We start from the raw sequence: 19,352 nt of genomic DNA, 5'->3' as shown, positions 1-19,352 counted from the left end.
CAAAAAGTGCTAAGAGTCGCGGTTTTGTCTCACCAGGGGTGATGGTCGGAGTCACGTTTATCATCGAAGGAATGAGTGTTACACCGAGGCCTGTACTCTGGAGCGGGATCGATTTGGAGGTGGAGGGTCCGTCATGGTGTGGGGTGGTGTGTCACAGAATCATCGGACTGAGCTTGTTGTTATTGCAGGCAATCTCAACGCTGTGTGTTACAGGGAAGACATCCTCCTCTCTCATGTGGTACCCTTCCTGCAGGCTCATCCTGACATGACCCTCCAGCATGACAATGCCACCAGCCATACAGCTCGTTCTGTGTGTGATTTCCTGCAAGACAGGAATGTAAGTGTTCTGCCATTGCCAGCGAAGAGTCCGGATCTCAATCACATTGAGCTGGTCTGGGACCTGTTGGATCGGAGGGTGAGGGCCATTCCCCCCAGAAATGTCCGGGAACTTGCAGGTGCCTTGGTGGAAAAGTGGTGTAACATCTCACAGCAAGAACTGGCAAATCTGGTGCAGTCCATGATGAGATGCACTGCAGTACTTAATGCAGCTGGTGGCTGTTACTTTGATTTTGACCCCCCTCTTTGTTCAGGGACACATTATTCCATTTCTGTTAGTCACATGTCTGTGGAACTTGTTCAGTTTATGTCTCAATTGTTGAAACTTGTTATGTTCATACAAATATTCACACATGTTAAGTTTTCTGAAAATAAGTTGACAGTGAGAGGACATTTCTTTTTTCCCCTGAGTTTACATCCAAACCATTGTTTCCAACCAGCGGCTGTGCTTAGAATAGCCAGAAGGGGGCGACAACAGGGGAAAGCAGTAGCACACAGGCAGAAGCCCACCCCAAATCCTAACCTTTACCATTAATCGGGAAAACTGGCTTTAGACCAGCATCTAGGAGCCCATCCAAATAGAATCTCCCCTTTATTCTTGGGGCTATGGTCCAATGGTTTCTAATGATTCAACTATTCATTTCCAACTGATAATTGAGTCCCTATTTAAAGAATTCTAGTGGAATATTCCCAAGCAAGTCTTTGTCTCCCCAGGCCTGTACTTAGTGTAGTAGTTAAGTATGCTTTTAAAGTTTCTGCACTGATTACAAGGACATTTGCCACTATTATTAGGCATACTGGACATTTGACAGCAAAACCAACATGATCAAGAGATCATATTCAATCTGTCTTTCACTTATTACAGTGTCATTTCATGTGCAGTCTTCAAAATGAACATCTATTTCTAAACATTCAGGGTTGTACTGCACAGCGCACACAGATGAAACACCTTGGGAAAGAAAAATTAATTGAATATAGCGAGAAAGAACAGTTGCTAAATATAGATGTGATAGGCAGAGAAGCATCTTGTTATTTTGGAGATGGAGAGGATGTTTAGATAATTGCGTGGGTGCTCTGAAGGTTACTGGTGTTTTTGTTCACCATGTGAAAGTGGAGACATTGAAACAAAGCGCTGCATCGTGGATAAGCGTCTCTCGCAGTGGGAAAGAAAGCCATAGTCGTCACTTCTCTGCCCGCGAGGAGACTCCTACTGCACCAGATCCCTCAGGGAGGGAGAGATTCAGCTGTTTTGGGCTGCTGTCTGCGGTGAGCTACCACTTTGTGCAGCCCCGTCAACTGGTGCCATTAGGAAGTGGGCTTTTCCACCTGAGAGCAGCACCAACCAGGGTTTGGGTTGATTTGTTTAAAGCCATACACTGCTGTGCTGAGCTCTTCAGGTTTCTTCTTTTCCTCACGACAGGCTGGGCCAGGGGTGTTGTAACCTCCGGATGGGTGCACTCCTGTGAAGAAAATGAAGAGAGCGAGGGAGGAAGGGAGAGAGGGAGACCTTGGGAGCGTTGAGCTCTGAAAAATGTTGCTGTTGCGAGTGCAGTCAGAAAAGGTAGCAGGAGTAAGGTTCCTGGAGAGACAGTGATGTTAAGCCTAAAGAGTTGACTTTCCCCTGGGATGGCAGTGGGCCAAAGACAAGTCCACCTACATCCTACCTCCCTGGGCCTGTGGGATGGCAGTGGGCCAAAGACAAGTCCAACTACATCCTACCTCCCTGAGCCTGTGGGATGGCAGTGGGCCAAAGACAAGTCCACCTACATCCTACCTCCCTGGGCCTGTGGGATGGCAGTGGGCCAAAGACAAGTCCACCTACATCCTACCTCCCTGGGCCTGTGGGATGGCAGTGGGCCAAAGACAAGTCCACCTACATCCTACCTCCCTGGGCCTGTGGGATGGCAGTGGGCCAAAGACAAGTCCAACTGCATCCTACCTCCCTGAGCCTGTGGGATGGCAGTGGGCCAAAGACAAGTCCAACTGCATCCTACCTCCCTGGGCCTGTGGGATGGCAGTGGGCCAAAGACAAGTCCAACTACATCCTACCTCCCTGGGCCTGTGGGATGGCAGTGGGCCAAAGACAAGTCCAACTGCATCCTACCTCCCTGGGCCTGTGGGATGGCAGTGGGCCAAAGACAAGTCCAACTGCATCCTACCTCCCTGGGCCTGTGGGATGGCAGTGGGCCAAAGACAAGTCCAACTACATCCTACCTCCCTGGGCCTGTGGGATGGCAGTGGGCCAAAGACAAGTCCAACTGCATCCTACCTCCCTGGGCCTGTGGGATGGCAGTGGGCCAAAGACAAGTCCACCTACATCCTACCTCCCTGGGCCTGTGGGATGGCAGTGGGCCAAAGACAAGTCCACCTACATCCTACCTCCCTGGGCCTGTGGGATGGCAGTGGGCCAAAGACAAGTCTAACTGCATCCTACCTCCCTGAGCCTGTGGGATGGCAGTGGGCCAAAGACAAGTCCAACTGCATCCTACCTCCCTGGGCCTGTGGGATGGCAGTGGGCCAAAGACAAGTCCAACTACATCCTACCTCCCTGGGCCTGTGGGATGGCAGTGGGCCAAAGACAAGTCCAACTGCATCCTACCTCCCTGGGCCTGTGGGATGGCAGTGGGCCAAAGACAAGTCCAACTACATCCTACCTCCCTGGGCCTGTGGGATGGCAGTGGGCCAAAGACAAGTCCAACTGCATCCTACCTCCCTGGGCCTGTGGGATGGCAGTGGGCCAAAGACAAGTCCACCTACATCCTACCTCCCTGGGCCTGTGGGATGGCAGTGGGCCAAAGACAAGTCCAACTGCATCCTACCTCCCTGGGCCTGTGGGATGGCAGTGGGCCAAAGACAAGTCCAACTGCATCCTACCTCCCTGGGCCTGTGGGATGGCAGTGGGCCAAAGACAAGTCCAACTACATCCTACCTCCCTGGGCCTGTGGGATGGCAGTGGGCCAAAGACAAGTCCAACTACATCCTACCTCCCTGGGCCTGTGGGATGGCAGTGGGCCAAAGACAAGTCCAACTGCATCCTACCTCCCTGGGCCTGTGGGATGGCAGTGGGCCAAAGACAAGTCCAACTGCATCCTACCTCCCTGGGCCTGTGGGATGGCAGTGGGCCAAAGACAAGTCCAACTGCATCCTACCTCCCTGGGCCTGTGGGATGGCAGTGGGCCAAAGACAAGTCCAACTGCATCCTACCTCCCTGGGCCTGTGGGATGGCAGTGGGCCAAAGACAAGTCCAACTACATCCTACCTCCCTGGGCCTGTGGGATGGCAGTGGGCCAAAGACAAGTCCAACTGCATCCTACCTCCCTGGGCCTGTGGGATGGCATTGGGCCAAAGACAAGTCCAACTACATCCTACCTCCCTGGGCCTGTGGGATGGCAGTGGGCCAAAGACAAGTCCACCTACATCCTACCTCCCTGGGCCTGTGGGATGGCAGTGGGCCAAAGACAAGTCCACCTACATCCTACCTCCCTGGGCCTGTGGGATGGCAGTGGGCCAAAGACAAGTCCACCTACATCCTACCTCCCTGGGCCTGTGGGATGGCAGTGGGCCAAAGACAAGTCCAACTGCATCCTACCTCCCTGAGCCTGTGGGATGGCAGTGGGCCAAAGACAAGTCCAACTGCATCCTACCTCCCTGGGCCTGTGGGATGGCAGTGGGCCAAAGACAAGTCCAACTACATCCTACCTCCCTGGGCCTGTGGGATGGCAGTGGGCCAAAGACAAGTCCAACTGCATCCTACCTCCCTGGGCCTGTGGGATGGCAGTGGGCCAAAGACAAGTCCAACTGCATCCTACCTCCCTGGGCCTGTGGGATGGCAGTGGGCCAAAGACAAGTCCAACTACATCCTACCTCCCTGGGCCTGGTAAACGGAGCAACCAGCCTTCAATAGGACTCATATTATCATGTCAACATTATACATTTCTTTGCATTGTACAATAATCACATGACAAACAAAAAGCCAACATGTAGATGTATGTACCTCACATAATACATTTACTAGTCTATTTCTGACTAAATCACTTTTCTTTACAAAGTGTGTGGAGGGCATTTGTCTTTCAAACGGTGTCATAACTATTTTCTGGTACAGTTTTTCACACGTCTCTGCATTGAACTATGTTCCTGGCAGGCAGAGTGTGTCTGTGTGGGTATTATTGTATCAGGGGAAGGGGCTGACTGGGAGGTACAAAGACAACAGTAGAGCCAACGGTAATGGACCTTGGACAGACACACTTAGAGACAGCGAAACACAGAGTTTTAAAGTTAAGGGAAAGGATGGGCAATTTTGATTTGCAATGCCTTGATGAGATGACACTGTGTGTGCAGAGTGCAGAATATATTGTGATGCCAATTCTGATCCAATAGAGAGATGTTGCTGGAGCGGAAACAACAACGAGCCTACGTGGTCCAGAGTTGTGTTGAGTAAAACGTTGCCCTCATCAGTATGGTTTACAGGATGTAGTATTGTGTCATACAGTATATTGTACCTTTTTCCTGTACACACTTCTATGCCAGTGCACCTCAATAGTCTTGAAGGACAAGCCACCCTGACACTCTTTCCTCTCCTCCACTCCTCTATCAGGGGGCTTAAGAACACCTGTGCACTCTGACACCTTTTCATGCCTCCTGTCAGAGACAGACAGACAGAGGTGGTGCTGGGAACAGGGAAACGTCGCCATATGTTCGGAGGGGAATATCATTAGCCCTCGCTCGCTACCACATCCCCCGCTAGGGCTTTCCACTCAGTTTGACAGAAGTGTGTGTGCGAATGTCTCTTCAGAATGTGTCTATATCTGTGCTGTGTTATTGACTCCACCCAAATCAAATCAAATCAATGAGATAAAGATGGAGGGAGAAAGAGAGAGTGAAAGAGGAAGTCTGAGTTCATGTGTTTTAAGACGAGTCCCCAAAAGCACAAAGTCTAACCCACACAACACCTAAACTCATCAGTCTCCCTGCTAGAGTTAAAGCAGTGTACTGTATTATCCTGAACTCCTACAAATATGGTGGTGAACAGCACACAACACACCAAGCTAGGAGGCTCAGACACGTCTTTCACATTACCACGTGTCTCTGTGTCTAATCAGAAATCCTATTTGGCGTGTAATGAAGGAGGAAGAGAGAGGGGGCATGAGAGAGTGAGAGATCAAATCAAATTATATTTGTCACATGCGCTGAATACAACAGGTGTGGCTTTTTTTCTCCCTGTGTGTGTGTGTATGTTTGTGTGTGTATGTATGTGTGTGTGTGTGTGCATGTGTGTGTCATTGTGTGGGCTTAAAAGTAAGAATTGCAGACTCAGTGCAATATGTTTCTGCTGTAAAACTGCCTGTATTGTAGCAGACTTCCAGCAGTTTGTGGATGGTAGAGAAGTCAGGCGGGAGAAGAAAAGTGGAAAATGAATGTCATGGAATAGTCATATTTCTCCAAGTCTCCATTTCATAGCAGCTTTTTAAGGAATCTCTCTACCATCTCCCACCTTTTAAAAGGGATCTGTCAGGGAGACACCGCTGCAGGGATAGCGGGAGGAAAGCAGAACGGAGAGAGGAGAGGAATGAAGAGGGTGGGCCAGTCTTTCTGAGGAGTGGACATCTGAACTGTGTGTGTGTGTGTGTAACTTCTTTGGGGTAAGGTTGGATTCACAGTTTGTTTTTAATATTTACTTGTGCAACTCAAGTAGAAGTAGAAGGGGAGAGAGAGAGAGAGAGAGAGAGAGAGAGAGAGAGAGAGAGCGAGAGAGAAACAGAGAGAGAGAGAGAAACAGAGAGAGAGAGAGAAACAGAGAGAGAGAAACGGAGAGAGAAACAGAGAGAGAGAGAGAGAAACAGAGAGGGAAACAGAGAGAGAAACAGAGAGAGAAACAGAGAGAGAAACACAAAAATAAATAAATAGAGGGAGAGGGAGGGAGGGAGGGAGAAAGAGAGAAGGAGGGATGCACAAACATGGAAAGATACTGAGACAGAAGATATAGCAAAAAGCAGAGGGTGAGATATTGAGATGTGGAGAGAGGGGAAGACATGTTCTAGGGAGCTGTTAGTATATAGAGACAGAGAAGGTTCAGATCATAGAAGGGGACATAACTCACACCTCAAGAGGGGCGCACTCACCACCCTCCACTAGCATCTGCATAATCTGTAACGCTAGTTAAACACCATTACTGAGGATATATGTGTCCGAGCAGGCGACTGGTGAAAAATCGAGACTCACTCCAGAGCTGAGCAGCAGCTCTGTGCAACACAGGAGATATATGGCCTGAGTCTTCCAGGGGGTATAACAGTCTACAGACAGGGAGAGGAAATTAGTGTTGACAGAGGGCTCACCCAGGCAACACAACGACCCCCTTCCTCCCAGGTACCTACGTCTCCATATTGTCTCCTTCTAGAAACGTCTGGACCGGTAAGTAGCCCAGCCGGGGGTGCTTGGCAAAGTACTTCTTGGAGCGGAACTTGTTTTTCAGCACCTTGGTGAAATCACGCATGTCCTCACCCGAAGTAGTCTGGAAGAGTGAGAAAGGGATGAGACATTTTGTAAGAAGGAGTTGATTAGTTCATTAGAAAACGCATCTTCTAAGAAAGTGGCGGATTCTGCTTTGCCAGTGAAAGTCCTATTATCACGGAGCCCTGACCCAAAGAGGGCCTATTCTTCCTAGGATTCAGGGAACAGCTAGGAAGATTCAACTTCCACAAACACACACCTAAGCAGAGGAACACACATAAACACACTGTGACGCAAAGGAACACACAGTCTATTGAGTTCATATGGTTTTTAGCTAATATGTAGAACACAACACATCCTGAGAGGGAGAGAGGGAGAGAGAGAGAGAGGGAGAGAGGGAGAGAGGGAGAGAGGGAGAGAGGGAGAGAGGGAGGGAGAGAGAGAGGGAGAGAGAGAGGGAGAGAGGGAGAGAGGGAGAGAGAGAGGGAGAGAGAGGGAGAGGGAGAGATGGAGTTAGATAAACTTGGATTTTTTGTCAGGAACATATACAGGATGCTGATTTTGGACGGAATTACAGAATCACCTGGAAGGTTTACAACTACCAAGGATTATTATTCTATACAGCAAATTCTCTGGAAAACAACAGAAACCTGAAAACACCATCCAACCTGGAAATGAGTGAGTAATGTTTAGTCTGAAACTATATTTTATTTCCAAAAGCCAAGAAGAAAAATACACTACATTACTTTATAAGGACTGAATTCTAACATAAGGCTGCCAAGCTTGATACAGCTTCAATTAGCACTGACATGTCAAGTGAGAGGTGTCAAAGCCCTTTAGCCCAACAATGGCAGGAGAGTCAAACAGTCCACTCCAACCAAATGGAGAGGCCTTAGAAGCTGCCTCCCGCTGTTAAAATACAGTACCCTGTGTATGTAAAGAATGATAGGGCAAGAATAGATGACAAAATAAAGCTCCTTATGGAAAATCAAGAGACACTTTTTGGGAACATCAGCAACATTATCCTCCACACAAACCATCCCTTGGCATGGCACAGTGCTATATTAGCACACTACCCCTTTGTTAAGAGAGAGGGTGTTAACGTCTTGGTGACAGAGGGGCAGTATTGAGTAGCTTGGATGAATAAGGTGCCCAGAGTAAACTGCCTGCTACTCTGTCCCAGATGCTAATATATGCATATTATTAGTATTATTGGATAGAAAAAAACTCTGAAGTTTCTAAAACTGTTTGAATGATGTCTGTGAATATAACAAAACTCATATGGCAGGCGAAAACCTGAGACAAATCCAACCAGGAAGTGGAAAATTTGAGGTTTGTAGTTTCATTTAAGTGATTGCCTAACCAATATGCTGTGTCTATGGGGCCAGATTGCACTTCCCAAGGCTTCCAGCAGATGTCAACAGTCTTTAGAAAGTTGTTTGAGGCTTTTATTGTCGAAGGGGGTCGAATAAGAGGTGTTTCAACAAGTTTGACTAGGCTGAGGCCAATCAGTTATTTACTGCACGGTCACACCGTTCCTTCTTTTTCCTCTGTAATGAATACGCTATTGTCCGGTTGGAATATTATTGAACATCTATTATAAAAAGACCCTCAGGATTGATTGTAAATATCGTTTGACATGTTTCTACAAACTGTAATGAAACTCTGACTATTCTTCTGGATTTTGTGCTCGCACATTGTGCCTTTGGAATAGTGAACTAAACGTGCGAACAAAATGGAGGTATTTGGACATAAATATGGACGTAATCGAACAAAACAAACATTTTTTGTGGAAGTGGGAATCCTGGGAGTGCATTCCGATAAAGATCAGCAAAGGCAAGTAAAGATTTATAATGCTATTTATAACTTTTGTTGACTCCACAACTTGGCGGGTAACTGTATGGCTTACTTTTGTGGCTGACCGTTGTTCTCAGATTATTGAATATTGCGCTTTTGAAATCTGACACGGCGGTTGCATTAAGAGCAAGTTTATCTTTAATTCTATGTAAAACATGTATCTTTCATCAAAGTTTATGTATCTCTGTTATTTGATGTGGCTCTCTGCAATTTCTCCGGATGTTTTGGAGGCATTTCTGAACATGGCGCCAATGTAAACTGAGGTTTTTGGATATAAATATGATTTACATTTTTTTTTACCTTTATTTAACTAGGCAAGTCAGTTAAGAACAAATTCTTATTTTCAATGACGGCCTAGGAACAGTGGGTTAACTGCCTGTTCAGGGGCAGAACGACAGATTTGTACCTTGTCAGCTCGGGGGTTTGAACTTGCAACCTTCTGGTTACTAGTCCAAAGCTCTAACCACTAGGCTACCCTGCCGCCCCTGATCAAACAAAGCATACATGTATTGTGTAACATTGAGTCCTGGGAGTGTCATCTGATGAAGATCGTCAAAGGTTAGTGATTAATTTTAGCTATACTTCTGCTTTTTGTGACACCTCTCTTTAGTTGGAAAATGGCTGAATGCTTTCTGTGACCAGTTGCTTTCCTAACATAATGATATGTTCAGCTTTCGCCGAAAATCCTTTTTGAAATCGGACACTGTGGTTGGATTAACGAGAAGTGTATCTTTAAAATGGTGTAAAATACTTGTATGGTTGAGGAATTTTAATTATGAGATTTCTGTTGTTTTGAATTTGGCGCCCTGCAATTTCACTGGCTGTTGGCGAGGTGGGACGCTAGCGTCACGAACGATCCCAGAGACTTTAACAAGGGGTGGAAACTCAGGATACTTGACAATGAGGACTATGAGTCAGCTAATATAAATCTCTATACGTCTGGAACAGTAATGGTACAGGGCAACCGCAAACAGTTTCAGCTGGACTTTCACCTAATTAAAAAAATTAGCCCAGCAGGAGAAACTCTCCCTTGAGAAAGATAACTCCACCCCGAACAGGGCAGACCAGACCTCTTCATTATATAACCCCACAGATGAGCCACCCCCAGCGGAAAGTCAACCTCCCAGCACAGAGTACTACCCTCTCATTGAAATGAAGGATAAATTTACCCAGCTGGGGGTAAGGCAGGTGGAGCTGGAACAGCAGGTGATTACACTTCAGTCAGCACAGACCCAGACAACAGTCCAGCACAACAACACTCTCTTAACCAGACCCGGAGTGCTGGAGGTGGAGAGAGACATATCTGCACTCTGGACAGTGGTGAGACAACTTCAACAGGAGAAAGAGCAGGAGCAGGAGAAGAACAGAGCACTAGAGGAGAGGATCAGACTGCTGGAGTAGAGGTTGAGGGGGATGGCGTGTGACAGAGAACAACCCACTAGAGAGGTGGCCACCCCCATAGAGAAGCAAGCAGAAGAGCCCACCTCAGCACCCGACAAAAGTCTCGACATCACAGCAGAACAGTCCACACCAGACCCTGACCATAGCGTCGACATCACAGCAGAACAGACAAATGAAGAACCCCAAGCCCAGAGGCTCTCACCCCCTCTGAGCACCCCCCTGTCAGCCACCCTGATAGCCCTTAAGCCACCCCCCCCCCTACACACTGAGGACTTATACAAGACACAAATTGTTCTCCTTATGGACTCAAATGGGAAATATATACAAGAAAAAAAAAACTTTTTCCCAAACACAGTGTGTCTAAACTCTGGTGTCCAAACACCCAGCGCACCCTAGACCTTCTGTCTGAGGACCAACTAGGTTCACCTCGCCACATAATAATACACACAGGCACAAACAACCTGAGAACACAGCTGGAAAGGGTGGCCACAGCACTGAAGGGAGTGATTGAAAAAGCTTCTTCTACTTTCCCCAACGCACAAGTGGTTATCTCCACCCTGCTACCACGAAAAGACTTCCACCCTGCCACAATACAGCGGGTAAACAAGTATTTCACGTGACTGTGCCTCAAAAACAAATGTTTTGCTGGCCCATCACTCCACCCTGGACTTGAACAGCCTCTAAGACCAGGTCCACCTCTACAAGGCAGCAGTGCCCACCTTTGCCCGGACTCTAAAGGACATCGCTCTCAAACGCAGCCCCAAAACTTCACACAGGAACAGATCAATAGACACCCTGCCCAGACAAGCGAGACACCCTCCCAGACCTGCGAGACACCCTCCCAGACCTGCGAGACACCCTCCCAGACCTGCGAGACACCCTCCCAGACCTCCGGGACCCTCCCACCTGGACCAATCAACACCGTCCCATGTCAACCATCCCCACTTACACTAGCCCAAGCCAATGGCATGTAGCAGATGCTCAGCTGGCTCTGCTCACACTTACTGGCCTAAGGCCAAACCACGACCAACAACATTTGACACTTTATGGCACACAAAGCCTTCACTATATCATCCTGGAATATTCAAGGCCTGAGGTCATCTGCCTTTGGCCTAAAGAGCAGCAACCTGGACTTCACCAAAGAAATCGGTAATACAGACATTGTCATCCTGCAAGAAACCTGGTATAGAGAAGACAAACCCACTGGTTGCCCTCTAGGTTACAGAGAGCTGATAGTCCCATCCACCAAGGGACTCTGGGGGTATGCTAATTTGGTATAGAGCAGACCTAACTCACTCCATTAAATTAATCAAAACAGGAACATTCTACATTTGGCTAGAAATTCAAAAGGAAATTATCTTAACAGAGAAAAATGTCCTCCTGTGTGCTACCTATATCCCCCCACTAGAATCCCCATACTTTAATGAAGACAGCTTCTCCATCCTGGAGGGGGAAATCAATCATCCAGTCCCAGGGACATGTACTAGTCTGTGGCGACCTAAATTCCAGAACCGGACAAGAACCTGACACCCTCAGCACACAGGGGGACAAACACCTGCCAGCAGGTGACAGCATTCCCTCCCCCATATGCCCTCCTAGGCACAAATATGACAACATAACCAACAAAAACGGGTCACAACTCCTGCAGCTCTGTCGCACGCTGGGTATGTACATAGTCAATGGTAGGCTTGGAGGGGACTCCTATGGTAGGTACACCTATAGCTCATCTCTTGGCAGTAGTACTGTAGACTACTTTATCACTGACCTCAACCCAGAGTCTCTCAGAGAGCTCCCAGTCAGCCCACTGACACCCCTATCAGACCACAGCAAAATCACAATCTACTTGAACAGAGGCAATACTCAAATCATGATACATCAAAGCCAAAGGAACTGAGTAACATTAAGAAATGCTATAGATTGAAGGAATGCAGTTTGGAAACCTACCAAAAAACAACTAGGCAATAACAAATTCAATTCCTTTTAGACAATTTCCTGGGTAAAACGTTCCACTGTAATAGTGAAGGTGTAAACTTGGCAGTAGAAAATCTTAACAGTATATTTGACCTCAGCTTCCATATCAAATCTAAAAAATCTCAAATAGAAAACCGAAGAAAGTGAACAACAATGACAAATGGTTTGATGAAGAATGCAAAAATCTAAGAAAGAAATTGAGAAACCTGTCTTAACCAAAAACATAGAGACCCGGAAAACCTGAGTCTACGCCTTCACTATGGTGAATCACTAAAACAATACAGAAATACACTACGGAAAAAGAAGGAACAGCACGTCAGAAATCAGCTCAATGTAATTGAAGAATCCATAGACTCTAACCACTTCTGGGAAAATTGGAAAACACTAAACAAACAACAACACAAAGAATTATCTATCCAAAATAGAGATGTATGGGTAAACCACTTCTTCAATCTTTTTGGCTCTATAACAAAGAATAAAGAGCAAAAACATATACAGGATCATCATAAATCTTAGAATCAACTATTAAAGACTACCAGAACCCACATGATTCTCCAATTACCTTGAATGAGCTACAGGACAAAATAAAACCCCTCCAACCCAAAAAGGCATGTGGTGTTGATGGTATCCTCAATGAAATGATCAAATATACAGACAACAAATTCCAATTGGCTATACTAAAACTCTTTAACATCATCCTTAGCTCTGGCATCTTCCCCAATATTTGGAACCAAGGACTGATCACCCCAATCCACAAAAGTGGAGACATATTAGACCCCAATAACTACAGTGGGATATGCGTCAACAGTAACCTTGGGAAAATCCTCTGCATTATCATTAACAGCAGACTCGTACATTTCCTCAATGAAAACAATGTACTGAGAAAATGCCAAATTGGCTTTTTAACAAACTACCATACAACATACCATGTATTCACCCTGCACACCCTAATTGATAACCAAACAAACCAAAACAAAGACAAAGTCATGCTTTGTTGATTTCAAAAAAGCCTTCGACTCAATTTGGCATGAGGGTCTGCTATACAAATTGATGGTAAGTGGTGTTGGGGGTAAAATATACAACATTATAAAATTCATGTACACAAACAACAAGTGTGAAGTTAAAATGGGCAAAAAAACTCACAAATTTCTTCCCACAGGGCCGTGGGGTGAGACAGGGATGCAGCTTAAGCCCCACCCTCTTCAACATATATATCAACAAATTGGCACGGACACTAGAAAAGGCGGCAGCACTCGGCCTTACCCTACTAGAATCTGAAGTCAAATGTCTACTGTTTGCTGATGATCTGGTGCTTCTGTCACCAACCAAGGAGGGCCTATAGCAGCACCTAGATATTCTGCACAGATTCTGCCAGACCTGGGCCCTGACAGTAAATCTCAGTAAGACCAAAATAATGGTGTTCCAAAAAAGGTCCAGTCGCCAGGACCACAAATACAAATTCGATCTCGACACCATTGACCTAGAGCACACAAAAAACTATAAACACCTTGGCCTAAACATCAGCGCCAAGAGACAAGGCAAGAAGGGCATTCTATGCCATCAAAAGGAAGATAAAATTCAACATACCAATTAGGATCTGGCAAAAAATACTTGAATCAGTAACAGAGCCCATTGCCCTTTATGGTTGTGAGGTCTTTGGTCCGCTCACTAACCAAGATTTCACAAAATGGGACAAACACCAAATTGAGACTCTGCATGCAGAATTCTGCAAAAATATCCTCCGTGTACAACGTAGAACACCAAATAATGCATGCAGAGCAGAATTAGGCCGATACCCACTAATGATCAAAATACAGAAAAGAGTTGTTCAATTCTACAACCACCTAAAAGGAAGCGTTTCCCAAACCTTCCATAACAAAGCCATCACCTACAGAGAGATGAACCTGGAGAAGCGTCCCCTAAGCAAGCTGGTCCTGGGGCTCTGTTCACAAACACACCCCACAGAGCCCCAGGACAGCAACACAATTAGACCCAACCAAATCATGAGAAAACAAAAATATAATTACTTGACACATTGGAAAGAATTAACAAAAAAACAGAGCAAACTAGAATGTTATTTGGCCCTAAACAGAGAGTACACAGCGGCAGAATATCTGACCACTGTGACTGACCCAAACTTAAGGAAAGTTTTGACCTTGTACAGACTCAGTGAGCATAGCCTTGCTATTGAGAAAGGCCGCCGTAGGCAGACATGGCTCTCAAGAGAAGACAGGCTATGTGCACACTGCCCACAAAATGAGGTGGAAACTGAGCTGCACTTCCTAACCTCCTGCCCAATGTATGACCATATTAGAGACACATATTTCCCTCAGATTACACAGATCCACAAAGGATTTGAAAACAAATCCAATTTTGATAATTCCCATATCTACTGGGTGAAATTCCACAGTGTGCCATCACAGCAGCAAGATTTGCAACCTGTTGCCACAAGAAAAGGTCAACCAGTGAAGAACAAACACCATTGTAAATACAACCCATTATGTTGATTTATTTTCCCTTTTGTACTTTAACCATTTGTACATCGTTACAACACTGTATATATACATAACATGACATTTGGAATGTCTTTATTCTTTTGAAACTTCTGTATGTGTAATGTTTACTGTTCCTTTTTATTGTTTATTTCACTTTCGTATATTATCTACCTCACTTGCTTTGGCAATGTTAACACGTTTCCCATGCCAATAAAGCCCTTGAATTGAACTGAGAGAGATCTCAGTACTTGAGCAGGGTTTGTGTGTGGCGCTTGAATAGTGTGTTGTGGCAGGTCGGCTAATGTGCCAGAGAAGAGTCTGTAAAATCACAATAGAGAGACTTGTCAAACTTGTGCCCAAACAACTACTTCGGAGGGACGAATAGACCACAGCACACAATTTATTCTACCATGTTTTTGCTCAATAATTAATACTAGCAATGTGGGAACAATCAAATGAAAAAGTAATACTACAATGAAATGAAAAAGCAATATTGTGCACATCAAATAAACAGTGGGACCGATATGAGAAACTGACAATGTTTCTAAAACGACCGCAATGGGACCAGCGGCTGACATTTTACACAGCATCATATTGATCTTTACCTCCTAAATCAGGTTATGGTCCGAGCCCTCAGTATTAATATGTACTTTATCAATTTTGGAGACATTAATGTAACATCAAAATGTGTTTTGTTCTGTGTGGAAGAGAGGGTACTGTAAATGTGCTATTGTTTTAGAGAGGGGCTTATTTCTCTGAGGAAATAAGTTTGATTTCATTCAATAAAAGAGTATCTCTATTCAACACATGGTGTGTAATAAAGTATTTATTCCTCAAGGTGGCCTGTGGTTCTGAAGCAACAGTGAGAGAGTCAGCGGTGTTTTGTCAGGTCTTCTCCAGTGAAATGGATCAGATGATCACCAATCCACCATTTCAGACTTACCCATTTACATTGCTAACACTAATGTCCCTTCATACACAGACTGAAATCGCACTCATTTACCAGCTACTTTTTTGCCTCGTCTTTGTACATCTGAAAGGTGTAGGAAGAGAAAAAGGACAAATAAAACCCACCTAAAGACCTCGTCATGATTCCTGTATTTTCACAGACCCTCTAACCAAAATACAGGTATCAGGTCTGTGTGAATGGTTCTCTACTTTTTTGCAGGTAAATGAATAAACACTTCAATTGTTTAACACCGCCCTAATTTGAAATGCAAACAGCCCTCATTGTTTAACAACACTCCCTGACCCCACCCCTCCCAATTTGCCAGTTACCCACTGATATGTTTAAAAGGGGTATACCTGCATTTCAGTGGTAAATAAGGAGTTAGTTTGAAAGGGGGTCCTATTAACATTGCCTAATATTTTACAGGTGATACACCATATCAGCTGTCTGAAATGGGGCAGACAGAAACAGAAAGGCCAGATTGGATATGGAAGTCTGACATTGCAGTTTGACTTTCTGCTTCATAACTGAAAACTATAATATTATTTGCCCATGCTTAAACATGACTTGTATAATGTTTTCATCCCACAGTCACTGAAGGCAGTTAGCATTACACAGCCAGGACAGGAGTGATTGCTGTTCCTCATGGCTGGCGGTCTGTATCAATATCCAGGCTATCAAATTTGCAGATTGAAAAACTAAATTAAATCACCCAAAGAAAATAAACATATTCCCCGACCAGTCGAAGTGTGACATTCAGCAATATGCAGACGCTGTGCGTGAGCTCTACTAATGTAAAAAGAGAAGACTGTTCAATTTCTGCAAATCCCCTCCCTCCCTCCCTCTCTCACCTGAAACAGTGTTGGAAAAATGCCTTTCAGAAATTATAAACAGCTCAAAGAACAGAAGTCTTTTACTGTTCGCTCGGTTGAATCCAATTTGCGCTCCGGGTTCCTGAAGAATAAGGTGGTGTGTGTGTGTGTGTGTGTGTGTGTGTGTGTGTGTGTGTTCCTCACCGGCGTGCAGTACTCCACCATGGGGTAGTTGAGCTTGTGGCCCTTGGCGGTTCGTCCAGAGAAGAAGCAGCTCTGACACACGTCATAGTTAAAGTGCTTCAGACTGCGATACCTAGGGAAGAGGGGAGGGGGAGATGGATAGTATTAGTATTTTATTAGGATCCCCATTAGTTACTGCTAAAGCAGCAGCTACTCTTCTTGGGGTCCACACAAAACATGACACATTACATAATACAGAACATTAATAAACAAGTACATTACGAAGACAGAACTACATTTAAAATATGAATACACACTTTCATACATATGCCTTCATAATCATGTGATTCATAGACGCTATTGAATGCAATCCAAAAACGAAAATGGAAACGCAATAACAAGGAGGTGTGTTTGAAATAGGCTGACACTTTTCTCTAAATTCCTCAGACGTGAAAATAGCCACTTTGTTTCGACCGCGATAGAGACAGAGTGAAGAAACAAGGGAATGAGAGTGATGAGCGCATCGTGCAGATTTCTCCATTTCTCTTTGTCTTGCATGCATCTCATGTGTGTCCTGCGCTGCTCTCATCTGAGCTATTCCAGGGCCTCACACGGAGCTACCGATGTTCTGTCACCACGTTCTCTCACCAATTCCTCCGTGAATTTCAAAATGGAGGACACATACACACCCAAACCCACAGTGTAAAATTCAGAATGCCACTTGCAGCTCTATCCCAATGCACCTCATCATCGTGCTTGAAACAGAATATAAAAGGTAAATTGAGATGGGCCTAATTCAGGAAATATAATCAAATCAAATTTTATTTGTCACATGCGGCGAATACAATAGGGCATAGCCGGATTTATTATAAGTGTCTGGATTAGTGCCCCGCTCCTTGAAAGCGGCAGCTCTAGCCTTTAGCTTGGTGCGGAAGTTGCTTGTAAATCCAAGGCTTCTGGTTGGGATAAGTACGTACAGTCACTGTGGGGACGACGTCGTCACTTATTGATGAAGCCGGTGAATTAGGTGGTATACTCCTCAATGCCCTTAGATGAATCCCGGAAAATATTCCAGTCTGTGCTTGCTGGTAGAAATGAGGCAAAACGGATTTAAGTTTGCCTGCATTAATGTCCCAGGCCACTAGGAGCGCTGCTTATGGATGAGCATTTTCTTGTTAGCTATTGCCTCATACAGCACGTTGAGTGTGGTCTCTCTCTCTCTCTCTCTAAGGTAATCTGATTGATGACAGAGCCCACAGCGATACATCAGACAGTAGGGGCACAGTACAACCCACGTCCCTCGCCCCATTACACAGCAACATGCAGCGTATTACTACACAGACATCTTTCATTAGCGCTGACACAGACAACCACTAATGAATGACTATGGTGATCTACACTGAGTGTACAAAACATTAAGAACACCTTCCTAATATCAATTTGCACCCCCCCATTTGCCCTCAGAACAGCCTCAATTCATTGGGGCATTGACTCTACTAGGTGTTGAAAGCCTTCTACAGGGATGCTGGCCCATGTTGACTTCAATGCTTCCCACAGTTATGTCAACTAGGCTGGATGTCCTTTGGGTGGTGGACCATTCTTGATACACAAGGGAAACTGTTGAGTGCACCAACTACCATACACCGTTCAAAGGCACTTAAACATGTTGTCTTGCCCATTCACCTCCTGAATGGCACACATAATTGTCTCAAGACTTAAATATCCTTCTTTAACGTGTCTCCTCCCCTTCAGCTACACTGATTGAAGTGGATTTAACAAGTGACGTCAATAAGGGATCATAGCTTTCACCTGGACATACCTGATCAGTCTATGTCATGGAAACAGCAGGTGTTCCTAATGTTTTGTACACTCAGGGTATATTCTACTTCATAATATCCCACTGTCTGGACAACCAGCTCTGCTTTACAACAGGGTGTTGGCCATTGGGAGCCTCAAGTCTAACCTGTGCAACACTATTCAATCCAAATGTATTCAACTTTCTCTCTCTCCCTCCTTCCCCTCTCTCTCTCCCTCCTTAACCTGTCTCTCTTCCTACTTCCCCTCTCTCTCTCTCCCTCCTTAACCTGTCTCTCTTCCTACTTCCCCCTCTCTCCCTCCTTACCCTGTCTCTCTTCCTACTTCCCCTCTCTCTCTCTCCCTCCTTACCCTGTCTCTCTTCCTACTTCCCCCCTCTCTCCCTCCTTACCCTGTCTCTCTTCCTACCTACCCTCCCTCTCTCTCCCTCCTTACCCTGTCTCTCTTCCTACTTCCCCCCTCTCTCCCTCCTTACCCTGTCTCTCTTCCTATTTCCCCCCTCTCTCTCTCCTTACCCTGTCTCTCTTCCTACTTCCCCCCTCTCTACCTCCTTACCCTGTCTCTCTTCCTACTTCCCCTCTCTCTCTCCCTCCTTACATTGTCTCTCTTCCTACTTCCCCTCTCTCTCTCCCTCCTTACCCTGTCTCTCTTCCTACTTCCCCTCTCTCTCTCCCTCCTTAACCTGTCTCTCTTCCTACTTCCCCTCTCTCTCTCTCCCTCCTTACCCTGTCTCTCTTCCTACGTCCCCTCTCTCTCTCCCTCCTTAACCTGTCTCTCTTCCTACTTCCCTCTCTCTCTCCCTCCTTACCCTGTCTCTCTTCCTACTTCCCCTCTCTCTCTCTCCTCCTTACCCTGTCTCTCTTCCTACTTCCCCCTCTCTCCCTCCTTACCCTGTCTCTCTTCCTACTTCCCCCCTCTCTCCCTCCTTAACCTGTCTCTCTTCCTACTTCCCCTCTCTCTCTCCCTCCTTACCCTGTCTCTCTTCCTACTTCCCCTCTCTCTCTCCCTCCTTACCCTGTCTCTCTTCCTACTTCCCCCTCTCTCTCTCCCTCCTTACCCTGTCTCTCTTCCTACTTCCCCTCTCTC

The 19,352-nt window shown here is 45.8% G+C and overlaps 1 protein-coding gene across 14 annotated transcripts in view; it reads right to left on the bottom strand.

Annotated features, from left to right (window-relative positions):
* utrn (utrophin) overlaps positions 1 to 19,352 on the bottom strand; it is a 339,503-nt gene that overhangs the window by 34,974 nt on the left and 285,177 nt on the right. For all 14 annotated transcript variants that reach the window (XM_064991301.1, XM_064991300.1, XM_064991305.1 and 11 more), the window contains 2 exons: positions 16,473 to 16,584; positions 6,708 to 6,844 (listed from right to left, as the gene is read on the bottom strand). In XM_064991301.1, coding sequence (XP_064847373.1) covers positions 6,708 to 6,844; positions 16,473 to 16,584 — 249 coding nt within the window. The remainder of the gene's footprint in view (positions 1 to 6,707; positions 6,845 to 16,472; positions 16,585 to 19,352) is intronic.

This window comes from Oncorhynchus masou, chromosome 16 (assembly GCF_036934945.1).
Source record: "Oncorhynchus masou masou isolate Uvic2021 chromosome 16, UVic_Omas_1.1, whole genome shotgun sequence".
NCBI classification, from domain to species: Eukaryota; Metazoa; Chordata; class Actinopteri; order Salmoniformes; family Salmonidae; genus Oncorhynchus; species Oncorhynchus masou.
Note: the sequence above shows the minus strand (reverse complement) of the source record. Positions and strands in the feature narration are given on the sequence as shown.